The 26,080-nt window shown below is 33.1% G+C and overlaps 1 protein-coding gene across 2 annotated transcripts in view; it reads right to left on the bottom strand.

Moving 5' to 3' along the window:
* LOC145268189 (PDZ domain-containing protein 8-like) overlaps nt 1–26,080 on the bottom strand; it is a 386,752-nt gene that overhangs the window by 118,843 nt on the left and 241,829 nt on the right. For both annotated transcript variants that reach the window (XM_080123425.1, XM_080123426.1), the window contains exons 11-12: nt 23,657–23,739; nt 15,298–15,373 (exon numbers count right to left, since the gene is read on the bottom strand). In XM_080123425.1, coding sequence (XP_079979551.1) covers nt 15,298–15,373; nt 23,657–23,739 — 159 coding nt within the window. The remainder of the gene's footprint in view (nt 1–15,297; nt 15,374–23,656; nt 23,740–26,080) is intronic.

Here is a 26,080-nt window from a genome sequence, read left to right on the forward strand (position 1 = left end):
AAAATTTTTCTAATTTTTTTATACATTTAAGTGTAATGTACAACGGAGACAATTTGAATGTGTGATAAAGACAATGTAATCAATATGTCATGAAAAGTTACTTTATAGTCGGTGGAAAAAATGGCGTTGTGTGTACTTTTTTCTCTGCATGGTACATTATTTTACATCATATTTGTAATGCCATACATATTTTTCAATCAATTCACGTGTATAATTTTAGTTGCTGGTAGGGTGATAAATAAGGGAAATGGCGCTGCCGCCATGACGTGAGGGTTGTTAGTATTTCATTAAGAATGATACGAGCGAAGGTTAAACCAGTTTCATTTCATGGCTAGCAGTTCCAGGAGATTTGCAGAAAACAGTAACTGCGATACCATAATAATGATTGGTCTAGTGATGTAGATATTGGATCGTAAAAAAACAGACACAAACTCAACTGTAAATATAACCTCCATGGTGGAGGTAACAAAAATTTCATAAATATGAAAGAACATTTTTGTTTCATTTATGAAGACTTAACTTGTATTTTTACTTGGATGAAATGATCAACTATTTTTGCTTGGATAAAATGATCAACTATTTTTGCTTGGATAAAATGATCAACTATTTTTGCTTGGATAAAATGATCAACTATTTTTGCTTGGATAAAATGATCAACTATTTTTGCTTGGATAAAATGATCAACTATTTTTGCTTGGATAAAATGATCAACTATTTTTGCTTGGATAAAATGATCAACTATTTTTGCTTGGATAAAATGATCAACTATTTTTGCTTGGATAAAATGATCAACTATTTTTGCTTGGATAAAATGATCAACTATTTTTGCTTGGATAAAATGATCAACTATTTTTGCTTGGATAAAATGATCAACTATTTTTGCTTGGATAAAATGATCAACTATTTTTGCTTGGATAAAATGATCAACTATTTTTGCTTGGATAAAATGATCAACTATTTTTGCTTGGATAAAATGATCAACTATTTTTGCTTGGATAAAATGATCAACTATTTTTGCTTGGATAAAATGATCAACTATTTTTGCTTGGGTGAAATGATCCACTATTTTTGCTTGGATGAAATGATCCACTATTGTTGCCTGGAAGAAATGATCCACTATTTTTGCTTGGGTGAAATGATCCACTATTTTTGCTTGGATGAAATGATCCACTATTTTTGCTTGGATGAAATGATCAACTATTTTTGCTTGGATGAAATGATCCACTATTTTTGCTTTGATGAAATGATCCACTATTTTTGCTTCGATGAAATGATCAACTATTTTTGCTTGGATGAAATGATCAACTATTTTTGCTAGGATAAAATGATCCACTATTTTTGCTTGGATAAAATGATCCACTATTTTTGCTTGGATAAAATGATCAACTATTTTTGCTTGGTTGAAATGATCCACTATTTTTGCTTGGATCAAATGATCAACTATTTTTGCTTGGATCAAATGATCAACTATTTTTGCTTGGATCAAATGATAAACTATTTTTGCTTGGATCAAATGATAAACTATTTTTGCTTGGATGAAATGATCAACTATTTTTGCTTGGATGAAATGATCAACTATTTTTTCTTGGGTGAAATGATCCACTATTTTTGCTTGGATGAAATGATCCACTATTTTTGCCTTGATGAAATGATCCACTATTTTTGCTTCGATGAAATGATCCACTATTTTTGCTTGGATGAAATGATCCACTATTTTTACTTCGATGAAGTGATCCACTATTTTTGCTTTGATTAAATGATCCACTTTTTTTGCTTGGATGAAATGATCAACTATTTTTGCTTGGAAGAAATGATCAACTATTTTTGCTTGGATGAAATGATCAACAATTTTTGCTTGGATGAAATGATCAACTAGTTTTGCCTGGATGAAATGATCAACTATTTCTGCTTTGATGAAAGGATCAACTATTTTTGCTTGGATGAAATGATCAACTATTTTTGCTTGGATGAAATGATCAACTATTTTTGCTTGGATGAAATGATCCACTATTCTTGCTTGGTTGAAATGATCAACTATTTTTGCTTGGATGAAATGATCAACTATTTTTGCTTGGATGAAATGATCCACTATTTTTTCCTGGATGAAATGATCCACTATTTTTACTTAGATAAAATGATCCACTATTTTTGCTTGGATTAAACGATCTATTTTTGCTTTGATGAAATGATCAACTATTTTTGCCTGGATGAAATGACCCACTATTTTTGCTTGGATGAAATTATCCACTATTTTTGCTTGGATGAAATTATCAACTATTTTTGCTTGGATGAAATTATCCACTATTTTTGCTTGGATGAAATGATCAACTATTTTTGCTTGGATGACATGATCCACTGTTTTTGCTTGGATGAAATGATCCACTATTTTTGCCTTGATGAAATGATCCACTATTTTTGCTTGGATGAAATGATCCACTATTTTTGCTTCGATGAAATGATCCACTATTTTTGCTTGGATGACATGATCCACTGTTTTTGCCTTGATGAAATGATCCACTATTTTTGCCTTGATGAAATGATCCACTATTTTTGCTTGGATGAAATGATCCACTATTTTTGCTTCGATAAAATGATCCACTATTTTTGCTTCGATGAAGTGATCAACTATTTTTGCTTGGATGAAATGATCCACTATTTTTGCTTGGATAAAATGATCAACTATTTTTGCTTGGAAGAAATGATCAACTATTTTTTCTTGGATGAAATGATCCACTATTTTTGCTTGGATGAAATGATCCACTATTTTTGCTTGAATGAAATGATCAACTATTTTTGCTTGGATGAAATGATCCACTATTTTTTCCTGGATGAAATGATCAACTATTTTTGCTTGGATAAAATGATCCACTATTTTTTCCTGGATTAAATGATCAACTATTTTTACTTAGATAAAATGATCCACTATTTTTGCTTGGATTAAACGATCTATTTTTGCTTTGATGAAATGATCAACTATTTTTGCTTGGATGAAATGATCCACTATTTTTGCTTGGATGAAATTATCCACTATTTTTGCTTGGATGAAATTATCCACTATTTTTGCTTGGATGAAATTATCCACTATTTTTGCTTGGATGAAATGATCCACTATTTTTGCTTGGATGAAATTATCCACTATTTTTGCTTAGATGAAATGATCAACTATTTTTGCTTGGATGAAATTATCCACTATTTTTGCTTGGATGAAATGATCCACTATTTTTGCTTGGATGAAATGATCAACTATTTTTGCTAGGATAAAATGATCAACTATTTTTGCTTGGATAAAATGATCAACTATTTTTGCTTGGATGAAATGATCTATTTTTGCTAGGATAAAATGATCAACTATTTTTGCTAGGATAAAATGATCCACTATTTTTGCTTCGATGAAATGATCCACTATTTTTGCTTCGATGAAGTGATCAACTATTTTTGCTTCGATGAAATGATCCACTATTTTTGCTTGGATAAAATGATCCACTATTTTTGCTAGGATAAAATGATCAACTATTTTTTCTTGGATAAAATGATCAACTATTTTTGCTTGGATGAAATGATCAACTATTTTTGCTTGGATCAAATGATCCACTATTTTTGCTTGGATCAAATGATCCACTATTTTTGCTTGGATAAAATGTTCAACTATTTTTGCTTGAATTAAATGATCAACTATTTTTGCTTGGATGAAATGATCAACTATTTTTGCTTGGATAAAATGATCAACTATTTTTGCTTGGATGAAATGATCCACTATTTTTGCTTGGATGAAATAATCCACTATTTTTTCTTGGATGAAATGATCCACTATTTTTGCTTGGATGAAATGATCATGTCATCCAAGCAAAAATAGTGGATCATGTCATCCAAGCAAAAATAGTGGATCATTTTATCCAAGCAAAAATAGTGGATCATTTCATCCAAGCAAAAATAGTTGATCATCTATTGATCAACTATTTTTGCCTGGATGAAATGATCAACTATTTTTGCCTGGATTAAATGATCCACTATTTTTGCTTGGATAAAATGATCCACTATTTTTGCTTGGATGACATGATCCACTGTTTTTGCTTGGATGAAATTATCCACTATTTTTGCCTTGATGAAATGATCCACTATTTTTGCTTCGATGAAATGATCCACTATTTTTGCTTCGATGAAATGATCCACTATTTTTGCTTCGATGAAGTGATCCACTATTTTTGCTTCGATGAAATGATCCACTATTTTTGCTTGGATGAAATGATCAACTATTATTGCTTGGAAGAAATGATCAACTATTTTTGCTTGGATGAAATGATCCACTATTTTTGCTTGGATGAAATGATCAACTATTTTTGCTTGAATGAAATGATCAACTATTTTTGCTTGGATGAAATGATCAACTATTTTTGCCTGGATGAAATGATCAACTATTTCTGCTTGAATGAAATGATCCACTATTTTTGCTTGGATGAAATGATCCACTATTTTTGCTTGGATGAAATGATCAACTATTTTTGCTTGGATGAAATGATCAACTATTTTTGCTTGGATAAAATGATCCACTATTTTTTCCTGGATGAAATGATCAACTATTTTTACTTAGATAAAATGATCCACTATTTTTGCTTGGATTAGACGATCTATTTTTGCTTTGATGAAATGATCCACTATTTTTGCCTGGATGAAATGATCCACTATTTTTGCCTGGATGAAATGATCAACTATTCTTGCCTGGATGAAATGATCCACTATTCTTGCTTGGATGAAATGATCCACTATTTTTGTTTGGATGAAATGATCCACTATTTTTGCTTTGATGAAATGATCAACTATTTTTGCCTGGATGAAATGATCCACTATTTTTGCCTGGATGAAATGATCCACTATTTTTGCTTGGATGAAATGATCCACTATTTTTGCTTGGATAAAATGATCCACTATTTTTGCTTGGATGACATGATCCACTGTTTTTGCTTGGATGAAATGATCAACTATTTTTGCCTTGATGAAATGATCAACTATTTTTGCTTGGATGAAATGATCCACTATTTTTGCTTGGATGAAATTATCCACTATTTTTGCTTGGATGAAATTATCCACTATTTTTGCTTGGATGAAATGATCCACTATTTTTGCTTGGATGAAATGATCCACTATTTTTGCTTGGATAAAATGATCCACTATTTTTGCTTGGATGAAATGATCCACTATTTTTGCTTGGATGAAATGATCCACTATTTTTGCTTGGATAAAATGATCCACTATTTTTGCTTGGATGACATGATCCACTATTTTTGCTTGGATGAAATGATCCACTATTTTTGCTTGGATGAAATGATCCACTATTTTTGCTTGGATAAAATGATCCAATATTTTTTTCTTGGATGACATGATCCACTATTTTTGTTTGGATGAAATGATCCACTATTTTTGCTTGGATGAAATGATCAACTATTCTTGCCTGGATGAAATGATCCACTATTCTTGCTTGGATGAAATGATCCACTATTTTTGTTTGGATGAAATGATCCACTATTTTTGCTTTGATGAAATGATCAACTATTTTTGCCTGGATGAAATGATCCACTATTTTTGCCTGGATGAAATGATCCACTATTTTTGCTTGGATGAAATGATCCACTATTTTTGCTTGGATAAAATGATCCACTATTTTTGCTTGGATGACATGATCCACTGTTTTTGCTTGGATGAAATGATCAACTATTTTTGCCTTGATGAAATGATCAACTATTTTTGCTTGGATGAAATGATCCACTATTTTTGCTTGGATGAAATTATCCACTATTTTTGCTTGGATGAAATTATCCACTATTTTTGCTTGGATGAAATGATCCACTATTTTTGCTTGGATGAAATGATCCACTATTTTTGCTTGGATAAAATGATCCACTATTTTTGCTTGGATGACATGATCCACTATTTTTGCTTGGATAAAATGATCAACTATTTTTGCTTGGATGAAATGATCCACTATTTTTGCTTGGATGAAATGATCCACTATTTTTGCTTGGATGAAATGATCAACTATTTTTGCTTGGATGAAATGATCCACTATTTTTGCTTGGATAAAATGATCCACTATTTTTGCTTGGATAAAATGATCCACTATTTTTGCTTGGATGAAATGATCCACTATTTTTGCTTGGATGAAATGATCCACTATTTTTGCTTGGATAAAATGATCCACTATTTTTGCTTGGATGACATGATCCACTATTTTTGCTTGGATGAAATGATCCACTATTTTTGCTTGGATGAAATGATCCACTATTTTTGCTTGGATGAAATGATCCACTATTTTTGCTTGGATAAAATGATCCACTATTTTTGCTTGGATGACATGATCCACTATTTTTGCTTGGATGAAATGATCCACTATTTTTGCCTGGATGAAATGATCCCTTATTTTTGCCTGGATGAAATGATCAACTATTCTTGCCTGGATGAAATGATCCACTATTCTTGCTTGGATGAAATGATCCACTATTTTTGTTTGGATGAAATGATCCACTATTTTTGCTTTGATCAAATGATCAACTATTTTTGCCTGGATGAAATGATCCACTATTTTTGCTTGGATGAAATGATCAACTATTTTTGCTTGGATGAAATGATCAACTATTTTTGCTTGGATGAAATGATCAACTATTTTTGCTTGGGTGAAATGATCAACTATTTTTGCTTGGATGAAATGATCAACTATTTTTGCCTGGATGAAATGATCCACTATTTTTGCTTGGATGAAATGATCCACTATTTTTGCTTGGATAAAATGATCCACTATTTTTGCTTGGATGACATGATCCACTGTTTTTGCTTGGATGAAATGATCAACTATTTTTGCCTTGATGAAATGATCCACTATTTTTGCTTGGATGAAATTATCCACTATTTTTGCTTGGATGAAATTATCCACTATTTTTGCTTGGATGAAATTATCCACTATTTTTGCTTGGATGAAATTATCCACTATTTTTGCTTGGATGAAAGGATCCACTATTTTTACTTGGATGAAATGATCCACTATTTTTGCTTGGATAAAATGATCCACTATTTTTGCTTGGATGACATGATCCACTATTTTTGCCTGGATGAAATGATCCACTATTTTTGCCTGGATGAAATGATCCCTTATTTTTGCCTGGATGAAATGATCAACTATTCTTGCCTGGATGAAATGATCCACTATTCTTGCTTGGATGAAATGATCCACTATTTTTGTTTGGATGAAATGATCCACTATTTTTGCTTGGATGAAATGATCAACTATTTTTGCTTGGGTGAAATGATCAACTATTTTTGCTTGGATAAAATGATCCACTATTTTTGCTTGGATGACATGATCCACTGTTTTTGCTTGGATGAAATGATCAACTATTTTTGCCTTGATGAAATGATCCACTATTTTTGCTTGGATGAAATTATCCACTATTTTTGCTTGGATGAAATTATCCACTATTTTTGCTTGGATGAAATTATCCACTATTTTTGCTTGGATGAAATTATCCACTATTTTTGCTTGGATGAAAGGATCCACTATTTTTGCTTGGATGAAATGATCCACTATTTTTTCTTGGATAAAATGATCCACTGTTTTTGCTTGGGTGAAATGATCAACTATTTTTGCTTGGATGAAATGATCCACTATTTTTGCTTGGATGAAATGATCAACTATTTTTGCTTGGATGAAATGATCAACTATTTTTGCCTGGATGAAATGATCCACTATTCTTGCTTGGATGAAATGATCCACTATTTTTGTTTGGATGAAATGATCAACTATTTTTTCTTTGATGAAATGATCAACTATTTTTGCCTGGATGAAATGATCAACTATTTTTGCTTGGATGAAATGATCCACTATTTTTGCTTGGATGAAATGATCCACTATTTTTGCTTGGATGAAATGATCCACTATTTTTGCTTGGATGAAATTATCCACTATTTTTCTTGGATGAAATTATCCACTATTTTTGCTTGGATGAAACAATCTATTTTTGCTTGGATGAAATGATCCACTATTTTTGCTTGGGTGAAATGATCCACTATTCCTACAGAAATAATTAAAAAATAAAAATTATATAATTAGTTCATCAAATACTCAAGCAAAGAACTGCAGGATCTGAATTAATCAGTTTGATCATCTCGCTGCTGTCATAACAACATCTTTCTTTCTGATCTTCCCTGAGCACTCTAGGCGCAAACTTTGCACAAATCTTCCACATCTTCAGTTCCTTATGAATAACTGTGTGTACAGTTCCCACACAGACATCAAACTGTGCACTTATTGTCTCTAAAGACACACAACAGTCTTTATCCATGAAATATTTTATTTGGCCAATCAACTCTGGTGTTTTTATGACACTATTGGTGTCATGAATGCATGCAGCGAGGTGCATATTGCAGTGAGGGGGGAGGGGTGTTTGACCGGACGGGATAGAGGAAGAGAGGGCAGAAGAGGGGGTGTTGATGTCTGATTGGGACAAAACAGAAATGTCTATGGGATTTTGTCAAAAAGAGAAAAAAAAACAAATAATTGTTTTTATCTCATTGTCGTTATATATCTGTTAACAAGAAAGGTTGTTTTTAAAACCACTGTTGAGAGGTATGAAGAGATCCAGAGATTCTTGGCTGATTAAGGCTGACAACTTAGAATGGGGTTGAGGGTAAGGGTCGCCGCCAAGCATTGTTTGACCTGGGGTGACTAATCACTCCTAATTTGATAAGTGAAGGCCTCAGTGCAAAGGAGGGTTAAAATTTGGTAGAGATAAGTTCGAGGGTGAGGAGTAGAGATTAGGAGAACAAAGAGAGAGAGAGAGGGGTGTTGAGTGGACAAGACGAAGGGTAAGCTCTAAGAGGAAGAAAGAAAGGGTGTTTGTAACCACTCTCTGAAGGAGAGGTGGGGAAAGGAGTTGGATTTAGAAAAAGGAATTCTAAAAAGAGTAGAGTCGTAGTCAGCAAACTGAATGGCTGGGCTGGGCAAGCGCTCCCGATTTGGGAGCCCTCAGGGCCTGATGTTATGATGTTAACTAGCCTGTGTTAATGGGACTTTACTGGTCTGGTCTTACATCGTTTCACTGCTATAGTCAGTCACCTCAATTTAGACAGTAGCTGCTATGAAGTAATGAAATTAATAAATAGTTTGTTATTGTTATAAACCGGAGTTCTATTTGTTTGTGGTGAGGACTCTTCATTTTGCAGCAAGTCGCAAGCACCAGCGGAGTGATTGATGCACCTGGAGACTACCTACACAGGGTAGGAGATGATTCGATTGTGAGGCAAAGCGCCCCACCATGAAAACACAGTAGGTGAAGATGATCAACAGGCTAACTTGTGACGGGGACAATATACGATCGAAAGAACACCTGTCATATCGGGTGGAATCCGACGAGGTTAAGGACACCCGGTGTGGTTGGCGCAGTATCAGTCTGCGTTATATTTTTCCTTCCTTACTCCTCCCACACCTCTTATCATTCCTCACAGATTCCTTAAATCTTTTATGCCACTCAAAAACTGATGCTAGATTCATACAAGATGATCCAAAAGCAATCTGAAGCATTCCATATGTTTGTGTCATTTTTTTCAATTTTAAAACAGAATTTTAGGTGCTTGTTAAGTGACAGATAAGTCAAAAGATTGATTTTTTAATATATCATTTTATGCAAAAACAATATTATGTACTTGTCATGTCGAAAATAGTAACATATCCCAAAATTATGAAAATTCAAATAGAAAGCTAAAAGTAATTTTTTTACAAAAAATTGGATAAAATTGCATTTTTCTTAGACATTGGCTAGTGAGCGGTATGAAGGTCAAGTAATTAGGGCTAGATTAATGAAAGTTTCCAACGAGGCTGTAAATGTTGACACTGTTGAGCGTAAGGCTGCTTTAAGGCACGGTTTGGACGGGTACATTCGTAAAGTATATAACCTGGAAGGACACGCCCTAGTTTCGACTCGGTAGATCTGTGAGGGGTTTCGGGAGCATCTATCGGAGCGCTTCACCCAACTACCCGGACTCAGGGTCGAGGAGTAGGGCAGCTATTTGGCTGACTCGCCCCGCCTAACCAGCGGCTCGGGTGGCTAGCTATGATGGTCTTGTTACTGAATATGAGGTCATTACTGCGTTGAAGCAGGTCGGCTACAACAAATCCCCGGGGCTTGATGGTTTACCCTACGAGTTCTACCTGAGGCTGTCGCCCATGTTGGTCCTTATTCTGAAGGATGTGTTCAACCATTGGTTTGCTCAGGGTTCCATCCCTGGACAGGTGACCAAGAGAGTGATCACATTGCTGAGGAAAGGTCAACGGCATGGTGGGGTGGAAAATTTGGACGATTTTAGGCCCTTGACTCTTGCGAATCGTTTGCAGGTTGTCATCACTGACTTGATCGAAGCGGACCGGACTTATGCTGTGAAGGGGAGATCGATTCAAGACAATTTGCATTTGATACGCTCAATCATAGAGGGGACAGAAGACGATGTCGAAGCCGTGCTGATCAGTTTAGATCAGTCCAAGGCATTCGATAGGGTCGACCATCGGTTCCTGGGAGCTGTGCTAGAAGCCGCCAGATTTAATTCGGACTTCTGCAAGTGGATCTTTGTCCTGTATGATAGGCTGACGGTAATGGTGCCGATCAACGGTAAGCTGTCTGAGTCATTCGCTGTCTCTCGGTCGGTGCGTCAGGGTTGTCTACTGTCGCCTCTGTTGTACGTCCTGGCGTTGGAACCCCCTCCTTCGCAAGTTAAGGGACGAGGCGGCTACACCAGTCCTGTGCGGAATAGCTCTCCCTGGAGGCACACAAGCCAGGGTTTCGGCGTTCGCTAATGATGTCACCATGTTCGTGTCTTGCCACACGGACGTTCAAGTGGTGGTCGAGGCGCTCGCTCGATACGAAAAAGTCACAGGGGCCATCTTCAACCGCAGCAAGTCTGTCGGTCTGCGGTTAGGGGCCTGGACCGGGATAAACTCGCTTTCAGGTATTTTCAGCTGGACCGATGGACCGGTCCGTATTCTCGGTGTCTGGTTTGGACCGGGACTTCAGCTGGAAAAGAATTGGTCAGAAGTATATGGCAAGGTCAAATCGTTGTTGAAGACTTGGATTGGAAGGAAATTGTCCTTGAAGGGTCGGGTGGAGGCGTGTGCTACAACCAATCTCTTGTAGGGCCTTGTGCCTAATTTTGTTGTTTAAGAATCTTTTTTTTTTTACTTAATTGTATTTTCAAAATTTTTAAAAGCAATAAAATATATAAACAAGATCAAAGTGTAGTATCTGTTCCAGCAGATGCTGCAAGCAAAGACGATCAAAGTGTAGTATCTGTTCCGGCAGATACTGCAAGCAAAGACCATTGCCCTTGTGGCAATCTTCTGGTGCATGTAGGGGCAACCCTACTTAGGCCAGCTAGCAAATCACTATCCAGCTCCCATTTCCCACCTCTCGGGAGCTGGTCCCCTTTTCCCTTCCCTTCTCTCTCCACATTAAAAAACGGCCTTGTGCCTAATTTGATTAGTGGGGAAGCAAATAAATACCGCCTACCTTCCTTGCAGCGGTCGTGGCAATGCTCTCAATGTAATTGTTCCAACTCATGTTTCCTGTGAACGTTAGGCCAAGAAGTTTAAAAGAAGTACTTGCAGTTAATGGACCTTTGGTCATTGCTATTAGCGGTAGAGAAGGTTTCTTGTAATTATTGAAGGAAACAAATTTAGTCTTGGCAGCATTGAATGCGACCATCCATTTTTGTCCCCATTCCACTACAGATTGTAGGTCATCCTCTAGTGTTTCTGCCATTTCCCTAGATATGTATTCATTTATTTTCCTGTCGCACCTGTTATAGAGCATGGGGTCATCAGAGGCAATTTTGTCGGGGAGGTCATTTATGAATAGCAGGAATAATAAAGGTCCAAAGATAGACCCCTGAGGCACTACCACATTTATATCATTGTTTAGATGTACGACCGTCGAGGACAACCTGAATTTTTCTCTTATCTAAGAAGGATTTAATTATGTTAAGTATTCATCCAGTGATACCGTATGATCTGATTTTCCTGAGAAGACCTTCATGCTATACCCTGTCAAAAGCCTTAGATATAGCTAGAGCTACCGCTTTACCCTCCCCTGGTTTGTTCAGTGAATGGTATATACATTCAGAGATTACAGTTAGGATATCTGCTGTGGAACGGGCTTGCCTAATTCCATATTGTTGGTTGGTCAGAAGTTTAGCATCTGTAAGGTGATGGATTAGAGCTTGATTAATTATGGACTCAAATATTTTGGCGAAAAGTGGGAGGCGGCTAATGGGGCGATAATTTAATGGGTCAGTTCTTTCGCCAGAATTCTTAAAAACTGGTACCACAGAAGCAGTTTTCCAGCAGTTCGGAAAGCAAGATTCATTAAGGCATTTTTGTAAAGTTTGGAGAGAATTGGAGCTACTTCGGCCGAGCATTTTTTTAATAGCACAGCCGGGATGAGATCAGGTCCACGTGCTTTTTGAAGTGTGAAGATTTTTCATGATAGCATGCATCTGAGAAGGAGTGATTTTCAGATCGTCTAGCATGGCGTCTGTCTGCAAAGGAAAGTCAGGGAGGAGGTGGTTAGCAGGGTTCAGTGTGGAATTGGAGGCAAACCGACTGGCGAGCATGTTAGCCTTCTCGGTTACTGAGCAAACAACCTCATGATTGTTGGTTAGTGGGGGAATTATTGATTGCCCATTATTTACTACACTATTGTAGATTTTCCAGAAATCAAGGGTTCCTAATTTTTGTGCTTCGATGCGTTTTTTGTTGTTTCAGCAAATTCTCTCTTAGCTGTCACTATTTCTTTCTTACAGTTACAATCCGGTACCCTCAACCCATCAGACGAAGGTCAACCCAATCTAATTGCATAATTTTCATACTTTTTGGATATATTACTATTTTTGACATGATAATTAAGTATGTATTATTGTTTTTGCTTAAAAAATATTTTAAAAATCGATTTGTAAAGGTTCTTAACAAGCATCAATTTGTATTACATATCGTTCTTCTAAAGTGTCTCCACATCCAGATTGCATTTTTGAAATTCATCAGCTGTGACAATCAGGCTTTAGTAGGATGTATTCCAATTCCTGCTGTAGCTGTTCATTTGAACCTAAAATCATAGAAATTGATCAGTCATTTCATAAGATGTATAGCAATAACATACTGAATTTTCAAGAGATTATTATAATTTTAAATACCTATCCAAAAAAAGTCTGGAAACTTATTGAAGGCACCTTGTATATATATATATATATATATTTACACATATCTACTATCATATAAAAGTCAATTTGTGTGTATGTGTGTGTGAGTTCCTCCCTTATAGGTTCTGAGATGGCTGAGTCTTTCTTTTGCAAATTTCACAAAAAAGCTAATTTATATTTTCACAAAAAGCTAATTTATATGTCTGGCAGTGTTCTTAGATATGTTTTGTACAAAAATTCATCCGATAAGTATTGAAAATCGAAAAAATCCAACCTTAAAAATAGCTTTTCTCTCTTATAGATGCAAAAGAATAATTTTTACAGGGGAATATTTTATGTTACACCAGCCAAGGGAGATAATAAAATCTAAGAAAATCATTCCTTCCTTTAAAAAAAAAAAAAAAAAAAAAAAAAAAAGATTCATTACAATCTAGAGATATAGCTTAGTGGTAAAGCATTCAACTACAGATTGAATGATCCCTTGTTCAAGCCCGGGTGTACAACACCACTTTATTCTAATTTTTTCTTATTAATGAGTTCAATTTACGATTAAAGAAGAGGTACGATTTAAAATTGCTGCAAATCATTTCTTTGTTTACATATTTTAAAAGTAAACATTAATCAGAAGTAACCTTTCCAGGGCATTTATCATCAAGCCCAAATATTAGCCGATGTGATATTGCAAACAAACACAGATGCAATTTGATGAACAACATTATTATTATTTTTTAAAAATTTTATGCAAATTGATTCCACCAGACAAATTATTCCTCATAATATACAATAATCAATAGAGGATTGATTCTATAATAATACATACGAAATCTGCATAAATTAAAATATCATGTTTAAGCGTATTGTACAATCGGGCAATGCCAGGCTGCCAGCTAGTATATATAACAAAGGTGGTGATTGTGGAATTAATAACCCAACATAACGAAAAATGAAAATCAAAATTATTTATATGTTCATTGACATTTCTATCTTGAGAATGTATTTGAACAATAAAAACAAAACGTTGAACATATCTTCGCGGTTACATAATTACAATCTATTTTCTTTTGCACCTGCATGTTTTCACTTGCAGAGTGCTTAATATGTGATTCAGATAAGTACATACTTGCATAATGATAATAAAGAGATAAAATTCTTCATGTACATAGCTACTTCCATTTCCATCTAAGCCAGTTTACTTTCAAAATACAAACAGTTCTCTTTGGGACATTTCTAAGCCAAGTTGTATATCTATTTTGGCTTCTCATAATGGCTTTTTAAGATGTAATTCATAGATCCCATTCCCATAATATATATATTCTGGCTGAATACCTCTGTTCATAACTCTTTTTGGACCATATTTAGTGTTGAAACTGTTGAAATAAAATTGTTTCAAGTTGTAGAGAAAGATATGTCAAGTTAATTAATAGGAGAAAAAATGCAGAAGTATAACCAACAGAAACTGAAGCAAATTAAGTTACATAACAGCAAAATATTCTTGTATTCTTTTAGAGAAAATTTCCTTAAATATATCATATGGAACTTCTATCAAATCACGCTGATGAAAGTAGAACATAATGAAAGAATATTAAAACACGCACACATATAATATAGTATTAATAAAAAGGGTGGAATTTGCATAGCTTGTTCCACTGTTATATATTTTAACTTGTTTGTGTCTATCCATTACACCTCTGTAATGTATTGTCATAACTATATATACACACTAAACAATGCTTCAAGCAAATTACATTAACTTCTTAAGTAGAGTAAAAGTTTGTTCTTTTAACCAAAAACCTGGTAACTCTTTTTTCCATTCCAAACAGCAAGATGAATACAGATGTAGGGATCCGACAACAAAATGGTGATCTCCAACAAGTTTCTTCCATGATTTTACAATAAAAACAATTTCCAGTTTTCCTTTTTATATGTAACAACTTATAGCAGACCATTTGTATCATAACCAATCAACATAAATACCCTCCACACATCGAAACGAGGGAAAATTATGAAAATAGCTTTTCAAGGAAATAAAATCTAGATTACAAGTTTAATAAGAAATATTTAAAAAATAATTACCGGAGCTTCGTCATCAAATTTAGGTTCACTAGGTTGACTTGTACGATGATGCTGTCTTCGTAATCTCAGAGTCATTCTGGAATAAATGTAAATACTATTTAAGTGCCAAGGCCATAATAATAATAAAAAAAAAGTGTTCCACAAATTGCAAATTGCATTCAAGTAAAAACAATTTGATGTACTTACATATCATGCTGAAATAAGTATCTTTTTTTATTTTTATTTTTTTTACAAAGGAATCATCACTTATAAAGCACATGGTGGCACAGTGGGGATCAGAGCGTTTGTGATGAAAAGATAGCTTAGTTTTGGATGCATTGAAATAAAGCAACCACTTATATTGCTTAATTGCATCACATGCTCAAGATCAGAAGAGAGAGCGATAGTCTTTGCTAACATTTTAAGTCTTACCATAGATGGTAGTGTCATCTGTATATATGTTGACAAATGAATTTAGAATGCAATCATTGCTGAAGATAAGGAGAATAGTAAGATGAAGAGAGTTGGGCCCCCTTCACCAAAAATGATAAAAAATGATCAAGTAGAAACCTAGAACTTGATATTAAAAATAACAGTCAAGATGAGAACAGTAATTCAAATAATACGAACTATATATATATATATATATATATATACATATATATATATATATATATATATATATATATATATATATATATATATCCACAGCCAGATAACCCATTCATCTATAGATATCTATTAATCTATCTATAAAACTATGATAAATATATAAATGAATGTCATTCAACTGAGTGACCCCTAATTGCTTCACTGCAATCGGCTCACAAGTGATTGCATCACATTTTCCAAAATTTCTGGAGCTGTTCTCAAACTACAATAATTGATGAATTGTTTAGGGCTTTATTTTGAAAACTTAATGTTTTCAGCAATTCCAGGCAAATTCAGGAATTGCCAGTTTGTCATATTTTAGTCAGCATTTGAATTGTATGCATCAATTGTGTACCACACCTAAAACAAGATGGCACAATGAAAAATGATGCAGTAAAAAATTTTTTTTTTAATGTAAAAATTGTTATTATCAGAAATATAGTTGTGAAGTTATTAAATTTTAAATATATATGATGACCTTTTAAAGACTGTACATCAAAAATTTAAATTTGATACTTATTATGTTCACGTGAAAATAAAATAGCAGGAAAACTTTTATGAATATTTTTACTTATCAGTGAAAATATTAGTGTGCACCAAAAATTATGGAAAATTATCGAGTAGAATTTTAATATACCAATTCAGATTCTGCAAACTAACATTCGTGTCAAGCCAAGCTTGTCATAGATTATCGCCCTATTTCAAATATGAAAATGATATGGTGACTTGTCGTTTGGAGTGGACTTTAAAAAGTAAATTTTATTTTTTATGAAAATTCTATTCAGTTACTTCTCAGTTTCATGGTGTACACTAATATTTTTCCATGTCAAGTATATCCATCAGTTTTCCTTTTGTTTTAAACTGGCATATTTTACAAGTATCTTAATAAAAATACATTTTTTTATGCAATTGTCAGTATAAACCCAAAAAACTACAAGGTATACACTCATAAAATGTTTGTTTCATTTTACTTCCAAGTTCTCAGAAATCAAGGGGCTTCCTTCCTGGGGCTAACACTTCATCTCTATATGAGTTGCATGTAGATATTCTAACACTTCATCCCTATATGAGATGCATGTAGATATTCTAACACTTCATCTCTATATGAGTTGCATGTAGTTATTCTAACACTTCATCTCTATATGAGTTGCATGTAGATATTCTAACACTTCATCCCTATATGAGATGCATGTAGATATTCTAACACTTCATCCCTATATGAGATGCATGTAGATATTCTAACACTTCATCTCTATATGAGATGCATGTAGATATTCTAACACTTCATCCCTATATGAGATGCATGTAGATATTCTAACACTTCATCCCTATATGAGTTGCATGTAGATATTCTAACACTTCATCTCTATATGAGTTGCATCTTTCAAACACTAATTATCAAACACCTTTCAAACACTAATTATCAAACACCTTTCAAACACTAATTATCAAAGAACTGAAGATCATTATAGCAGTATGTTATAGCATATCTTTCTTGTGGTCTCTTGGTCTTAATGGATTCTAGTAGCAATACACATGAAAAAATTGAAATGGCTTAAAATATTTCAATACTAATCTATAAATATAAAAGCGAAAATGTATGTATGTATGTGTGTGTGTTCGCTTTTTCTGTATCTACAAAAGGCTTCTTTCAGAGAAGCGGTCGGTCGGTTCACAACTTTTAAAAACTTTTTATATTACATAGAAATCGTAATATCTCACAGTTAATAACGAAGCTCGCCTGTCTATTTAATTTGGTCGATTTTGGGAAGATAAATATTCAATATTTGTCGCTCGCCGCATGTGGGTTAGTCTTTTTCCTATAACATCTTGGGGGCGAGGAAAAAAACATTCAGCAGTAAATGAAATCCTGTAGTCAAACTGACCTCATTGACTCATTAAAACGAGCACCTGCTAAATCCAACTAATTAAATAAATTCAAATGTGTTTCCGTAAGCATGTCGCGGTGGGGCAATGGTTTACGTCGCACGTTTTTTTTTTTCACAACTTTGCCTCAACGGTTTGGGTTCGATCCTCATACTTTTTTTTATCCCCCCCACCTCCAAACACCCAGGCAACGCCGGGTACCCCTCGCTAGTATATATACAAAGAGCTTGATGAGCTAATTTTTTAAAATCCAATTAAAATTAAGGAAGTTATGATTATTTTTGTGCCTTACACGTTTGGATATTTTTACTTCTTTAAATTTTTTACTTCTTTAAACCATATGTCACATTTTTTACACTCATTTTTCAATAAAAATATTGTATTTTTGTTAAAACACAAGATTAGGCTATGAAATTTGTCATACAAGTGTATTTTTGTGCTAGGAATTAGAATATGCTACTGAAAATCCCCAGAAACTAATGGTTTCCAAATAATCTGCAGTAAATGCACATAAATATGCTGCATTCCTTAAAAATGCCATGTAGCCATTGAAAAAAAAAAAGTTAGAACTCAAAGCTGAATTGTAATGTATTATATGCACAAAAAACTGAAATCTAAATCTAGAACTGTTTTAAAATGAATATATTGAAATATTATTTCTTTGGTATTAACGTAGATTAATACCTATCGTTACCCCTCCCCCAACCGGATCACCTCTCCATAATGTGATTTTACCTTTGTAGGCAATTACGTATGAACACCTTGAAAAACTTTAATGAAAGATAAACAAATATTATTTTAGAATTTAATGTAAAATTATTTCCCATCTTAAGCCATTCCAGCATTTTAGGACAGTTAACTTTTTTTTTTCTATGGATGATAAATCCTGTACACTTTTCTTTTTTTCTAAAGATGATTATGAGTAATTTTAAGAGGGTCTTTGTGTAAATATGGGAGGATGGGGAGGTTGCCACTCTGACTTTGTGTTTATGATAGAACTAAGGGAAATTATGTGTGAACATCCTGAAGACTTGATAGGAACAAAACAAAAACAATTTTGAGAGTGGGGATTGGTTTCACAAAAATTTAATGTAAAATAATTCACCATTTGAGACCAGTCTAGCATTTTAGGACAGTTGACTAATTTATTTTTTATGGGAAATAAATTTTGCACTTTTCTTTAAGGAAAGATCTGTTTTAGTGGGGAACTTGCCACACGGACTTAGCATTACTGTTAGGGCTAAAGAAGGTTTTAGGAGGAGTAGGAGGAGGAGGAGGAGGCGCCTTGCCACTCATACTTAGGGTTAGAGGGAGGATTAAGGGAGTTTTTTTTTTTTTTTTTTTTGCATTTGACACCCATATTTACAATTAGTGGCTCATAATTAGTGGCTTTTGAAAATGTTATTCTTTAGATTTTGAACATCAAATTACTTTTAAATATGCAAACTTACGTAAATGAGGTGTGAAACTTTAGAATCATGACAAGCAGATAAAAACGGATCAAGTAAAGATTAGATACCCCGTAGCAGAAGACAAAGATTGGCAAACATTTCAAGTGACACCGGTTGTTCGACCTTGACATTGCCGTTGGTTGTTTGTAAACACGTCAAATAGCAGACATGGTCGAATATTTGCAAGCAAGGTTTAAAAAAATATATATTTACAAAACTTTTGAAGATTTAAAAGAAAAAATATAGCTTTACAAAACATTTTCTTTAATATTAAATATTTACAAAACTTTTAAGGATTAAAAAACAAAGCTTTTTTCTATTTATGCAAAACTTTTTAATGTAAGTAATAAAACAAACATATTTAAACAAAATATATTCAAATAAATGGATGTCTTTCTCAGTGCATTCTTTTTATATATTTACAGAATTTTTTAATAAAACTAATAATAATAATAATATAAATAAATGGTAAATTTTTATGATGTGCCCCAGCATATTATAAACACTCAAACCTCTCTATATTATTAAGAACAGCTTTCGGAATAAACATCCCCAACCTCAAAAGCCGTTCTTAATATGGAGAGGTTGGGAGGTGTTTATTCTGAAAGCCGTTCTTAACATGGGGTGGTTGGGGGTGTTTATACTACACTGGGGCAGGTCGTAAAATAACACCAAATAAATAAATAAACTGACGTTATAACTGAGAATTTTGGATGATGTCAATTAAAAAATTCATAATTTAAAGAAAAATTAAATAAAATTATCATAACCAAACTTTTTAATGGCAGAAACAAATAAAAAATAACTGACTTGTTCGGATGTTTGCGACCAAGATTTATTTCTATGTACAGCGTTTTTTTTTTTTTATCTTTCTTTGTGCGTTTTTAATACTTATAATTTTTATTTTTATTTAAAAAAAAAACCCCCAAAAAAACAAAACAAAAAAACCCTTGCTATTTGCTTACTTCTCCATAAAGGCAAATTAACTACAAGTTCAGCGTCTGAAATTTTCAGTTTCTAATGTTTTGTAATTAATATAGTTCATTCTTACTATTCTTTTTTAAAATGTTATTATTATTATTATTATTATTATTATTATTATTATTATTATTATTATTATCAGCTTTATTAAAGTTCTATAAATATATTTAAAAAAAACGCACTCAGAAAGACACGTTTATTTAAATATATTTTGTTATATTTATGTTCGTTTTGTTACTTACACTAAAAAGTTTTGTGTAAATAGAAAAAAGTTGGGGTTTTTTAATCCTTAAAAGTTTTGTAAATATCTAATATCAAAGAAAATGTTTTGTAAAGCTATATTTTTTCTTTTAAATCTTCAAAAGTTTTGTAAATATATTTTAAAAAAATCTTGCTTGCAAACATTCGACCATGTCTGCTATTTGACGTGTTTACAAACAACCACAGGCAATGTCAAGGTCGAACAACTGGTGTTACTTGAAATGTTCGCCAATCTTTGTCTTCTGCTACGAGGTATCTAATCTTTACTTGATACCCAATAAATTTTATTGAAAATAAGTGATGTCACTCTAACCGAAAACATGACATTTGGAAAAGTATTTTTTGCTCGCCTATTTATTTCAGAATATACCTTTTGCTGAAGCTGATAAATCATTAACAAAGTTTGAATGAATTTGATTTTTATTTTCAATTACATTTCTTGTCAGAGTGACACATTATTTTGTTAAACTTTTTTATTTTTCAACTTCATTAGAAACTGAGCAACCCCTAAAAATATTTAAATATTGATTTTGCATTTTTCTTTAATAATTGGGTAGATTTGTGTTGACTCAATTATAATCTACTGAAAAAATTGTAAAAAAAAAAAAAAAGTAATTAAAAAAAAAAATATTTGAGGTTACACGTACATGTGAACCAAATAAATCATTTCACATTTTTGGTTGTTAAAAACAAAATCTCTGTTTAATTCACTGTTACAAACTAATGCAATGGATAAAAGTGCACACAAGTTACATATTTACAAAGCTTATTTTGTTTTTTCAAACATATAAATATTTTAAAATTTGACTAGAAATGCCGTTGGACTGGTTAGGATTTCTTTAATTATATATTCGGATAATGAATAGCTTTAATTAAGCTAATGATGATAACAAAATAGGTTCTCTCTACTGTGCTAGAAAGCTACTAATGCCTGAAAGTATCCTGTATCTCTATAAGGCCACCATCTGCCCATCTATGGAGTATTATTGTCATATTTGGGCTGGTGCATCTGCTACTAGTCTCTCACTCCTAGACAAGGTTCAAAAGAGAGTCTCCAACCAGATAGGCCCTGAACTGTCATCTAAGCTTCAGCCTCTGTACCATCAACGAAATGTAGCATCCTTCTGCCTGTTCTACAAATACTTTAACGGTGAATGCTCCGACGAATTGCAAGCACTTGTACCCTCTCGACATAAATACCCCCAACAAACCCGACAAGCAGCAAAATCCCACCCCTTCACAGTTGAGATCCCTAGATGTAAGAGAGTCTTCTACTCTAGTAGTTTCTTCCCCAGAACCGCCAGACTTTGGAATTCCCTTTTGGCTTCCCCACTGTACTGACATGCAGAAGTTCAAGTGTAATGTGAACCAATATCTTGCTGCCCAACTCCACACATAGTACCCCTGTAGGAAATATCTTGGTAAGAACCAGTGTCCTCTCTTGTATTTTGTGTAAACTAGGTGTAAGTGAGTGGTTGTTAAAGCAATGTATAAAAATGTTTAAAGTTATGTTAGAATTAATAGCCTATATAGTGACAGCTTTAATGTAGAAGCACACCAGAGAAAAAGAATGTAAAAAAAAAATGAAAAGAAACGTCATATAAGCATAGATGAAATGCAGTTTGATTTTATGCGTGGACAAGTGATCACTATCTTTATATATTTATCCTGAGACAAATGCAAAAGAAATATCTTGGTAAGAACCTGTATCTTGCTTTGTGGATATGGAGAAAGCTTTTGGGTGCAAGAGTTGTTGTGTGGCGGGCTTTATGTAAGCTACGATCAATTAGAGGTTGGTGAAAGTTGCACAAGCAAAGTACAGAAATACTCAAATTCATGTTAGAATTAAGCTGGTATTTAGTAATAAATTCCCACATGCTCGCTTTGAACATTAGTTGCTGCCTTTTATGTTTATCAGCTTGATTAATACTGATTTTATTTATTTACAAGAATAGCAATTTAACCAAATGGATCTTAAATTGTAGATTATCAAATGATCATTTTTATTTCATGATCAACTACTAAATATAATAAACATGCTTTAAATTAGAAATAGCAAAAAGTTTTAATGAATTTCAGCAAGATTAGTTTAAAGAAAAAGAAAATTAAAAATAATTACCAAACTACTGCTCTAATATAATAGTGCCTAGATGAAAAAATACAAGTTTTTCTCCATTATAAAAATCAATTTCAAGTACTGATGATTTCAATATTTTTCTCAATTTTGATACAATTACTGTTCGTAATTCCAATACAATTACTGACTCTGTTCTAAATTACAGATTCTTCTCCTAAATATTTACTTTATCTTTTTTTAAAAATTTTTTTTACAAATTTTCGAATTATTATAAAACCATTTTTACCTAGATTTGTTGTTATAATATATAAATGTTAGTTTAAAATCTCTACTTATATAAGCACTATGCATGTGCAAGTTCATTCCTTGTGGACTCTGAAATGGCTGGGTCTATTTTTTTCAATTTTGCACATAACTACTATGTGACTGGCAGTGTTCTTAAATAGATTTTGTATCGGAATGCCCTCGATAAGTATTAAAAATCGATAATCAGAAACATCCGATGAAAGAAGGAACAGGCGATTTTGACCACAGTAAACACCTTTATACAGCCTAACATCACAAAGTACATTTGAGAAGCTTTAATACCACACAAGTCAAAAAACCCAACAAAAAATTAACAGTAGGTTCTTTGATATGACAGAGGTACATTCAAAATGAATGTTTTTGTTTAAAGCACAATCGGATCATGATACTTAAATTTTGCGTTTTAAACTTTAATTCAAACCATTATATAAAGTCAACTGTAGGTTTTCTACAGTACAATGTAAACTACAATGTATTGTGAACTAAGTCACTGCAGGGAGGCACGTGAAGCTTCCTCCTGGTGCAATATAGTGAGTCCATGACTAGAGCAGGCAATGAACCAATTTATTTAAAAATGAGCAATTTCACAAATTTGGATGACAATAAAAGTATTGGAAGTGTGGAACATTCATTGATCCGAATTCAATCCCAAGTAATATTATGGATCTGCCTGCTAGTCAATAAGTATTTATCATTAAGCAAATAAAAAATAATGTTCTAAACAGTGATGATCTTTTATCTTTTTTCACCAAAAGAAATATCTTACCGTTCGGCAGCATTCTTTGTGAGTTTAATAGCTTGTTTAACAGAGGTAATTTTAGTTGTTCCTACCAACTGAAGAATGTCATTCTGAAATAAGAAAAAATAAAATTTTAAAAATAAAGATTTCATGTAAAATATAAACATACTTTTCACATTTATATTCTTCTTATAGTTTGAATTTATCATTTAAATTATTCTGGCAATAATTGAATTATTAAAAGCTCAGCACAAGCAATATCTATATCTATCTATTTCTCTCTCTCTCTATATATATATATATATGTATATTATATATATATATAAAAAGCAGAATTGTATTTAATTTAAATTTGTTTTATAACAGTCAAGCAGAATAAATAAACCTACGCATTATATTTACTTTCTCTTTATGAGGTTAGACACAAAGTTGGGTTAGCATTTTGAAAAGCTAATGCACTAGGTTTAGTGCACTCTGGCCTACAAAAAAGGCTCATCAGTATTTCTCCGTGGAGGAACGTAATTAATTAGCTCGTCCAAGGATGTACTGATATCCAGCAAGTTGATTTTAAGCATTGCATAAAGATTCAACAATTCTATTTATTTTCAGTTAGTGTGTGTGTGTGTGTGGGGGGGGAGGGTATCTATACGCAACCCAAACAAAATTAAAATAATAGAGGAACATACACTGCAAAAAATATTAAATTAGAATGAAAAATAAATAAATAGTTATTTGTTTAAAATTAATATTTTTGGTGATATCACATGCGCCATTCTTCCTGTATATGAAAATGACACCACAGACAAACAACACGCAGACTCTTTAGTAACTTCTTCTCCCATTTATCATTATGGTTAAGAAAAAAAAAATGACCATCCCTCTTGAAGAAGCCCGCATAAATCGGGCGAAACGTTGAGTATCCAGGTCCTTCCACCTCCATTTTATTTCATATCGTCGGATTTAATCCAGCTCAACAATCATATATATATATATAAATATATACATATATATATACATATATATATATATATACATATGGTTCAGTGGGGGATGTCGTGGCTGGTTACCTTTAATGCATCTAAAACCAAACTCCTATCTTTACATCATAAACGCTCTGATCTCCATCTGGCATCAGTTGAAATGGATGGCTCTTGTCTAGGAGAAGCCCCGTGTTTTGACAAGCTTCTGGGTTTGTCCTTTACTCCTGATCTGAAATGGAACACGTAGATCAAGTAAAGGTCGCTGGAAAGATGGTGGGATCCTTCTACCGCTTCAGAAGACATCTCACAACTGATGCAATTCTCTATCTATATAAAAGCCAAGTACGTCCAAGGATGGAATACTGCTGCCATATCTGGGCAGGATCTGCTAAAAACAGCCTATCCTGCCTTGACAGAGTACAAAATAGACTTTGTGGCTTAGTGGGGATGCCCTTTTCGCTACTCTGCAACCTCTCTCCCACAGAAGAGGCGTTGCGAGCCTATTCTTGTTTTATTGTTATTTCCATAGCAGGATCTCGTCTGAACTCCAATCTCTGGTCCCCCTTCGCCAATCTTTCACAAAAAACACCCGTCTAGCTGAATCCACTGTGAAAAATTTCCCCCACTCTTTATCTGTGCCTAAATCAAAACGTGGATTCCATGAACAAAGCCTCTTTCTTAGAACTGCATGCCTGTGGAACTCTGTTCCGTCTACTTGCTTCCCACCTGACTACAAATTGGATGTCTTCAAGTCCAATGTTAACAAATTCCTAATGAACCACCTCCTTAAGTAAATACTTCATCAAATCTCCACACTAATGTACTGTACTTGCAATAACCCTTATATCTGAGAGGCTTCTGGGCCTTGATAAGTGATGACCACCGTGTAAAAAAAAAATATATATATATACACATACATATATATCCATACATATATATACATACATATATATATATATATATATATACACACCCATATATATACATACATACATACATATATATATATATATACACACCCATATATATACATACATATATATATATATATATATATATATATATATATACACACATACATATATATATACACACATACATATACACATATATACATACATATATATACATACACAAATATAGATATCACGTGACGGCAGGCGGTGAAAAATATATGCCCCCAATAAAAAAAATGGCAATAGTGGTACAAAAAATCCACCAAAAAAATTAGGTATAATGTTATAATTAAAGAGATATATAAAAACATGCATGGGTACAGTAAACATATTATACCAAAATGTCGAAGCAATCATTCCAGTGGTCTAAATGACATATATATATATATATATATATATATATATATATATATATATATATATATATATATATGACTCTAATTTGTGCCTACAAAGCAAGAGCTACGCATTATAATAAACAATGCCTCCAAAATATTCAGTAAGTGTTTAGAACA

Source organism: Euprymna scolopes, chromosome 43 (assembly GCF_053919585.1).
Source record: "Euprymna scolopes isolate OS-2025 chromosome 43, ASM5391958v1, whole genome shotgun sequence".
In the NCBI taxonomy this organism is placed as follows: Eukaryota; Metazoa; Mollusca; class Cephalopoda; order Sepiida; family Sepiolidae; genus Euprymna; species Euprymna scolopes.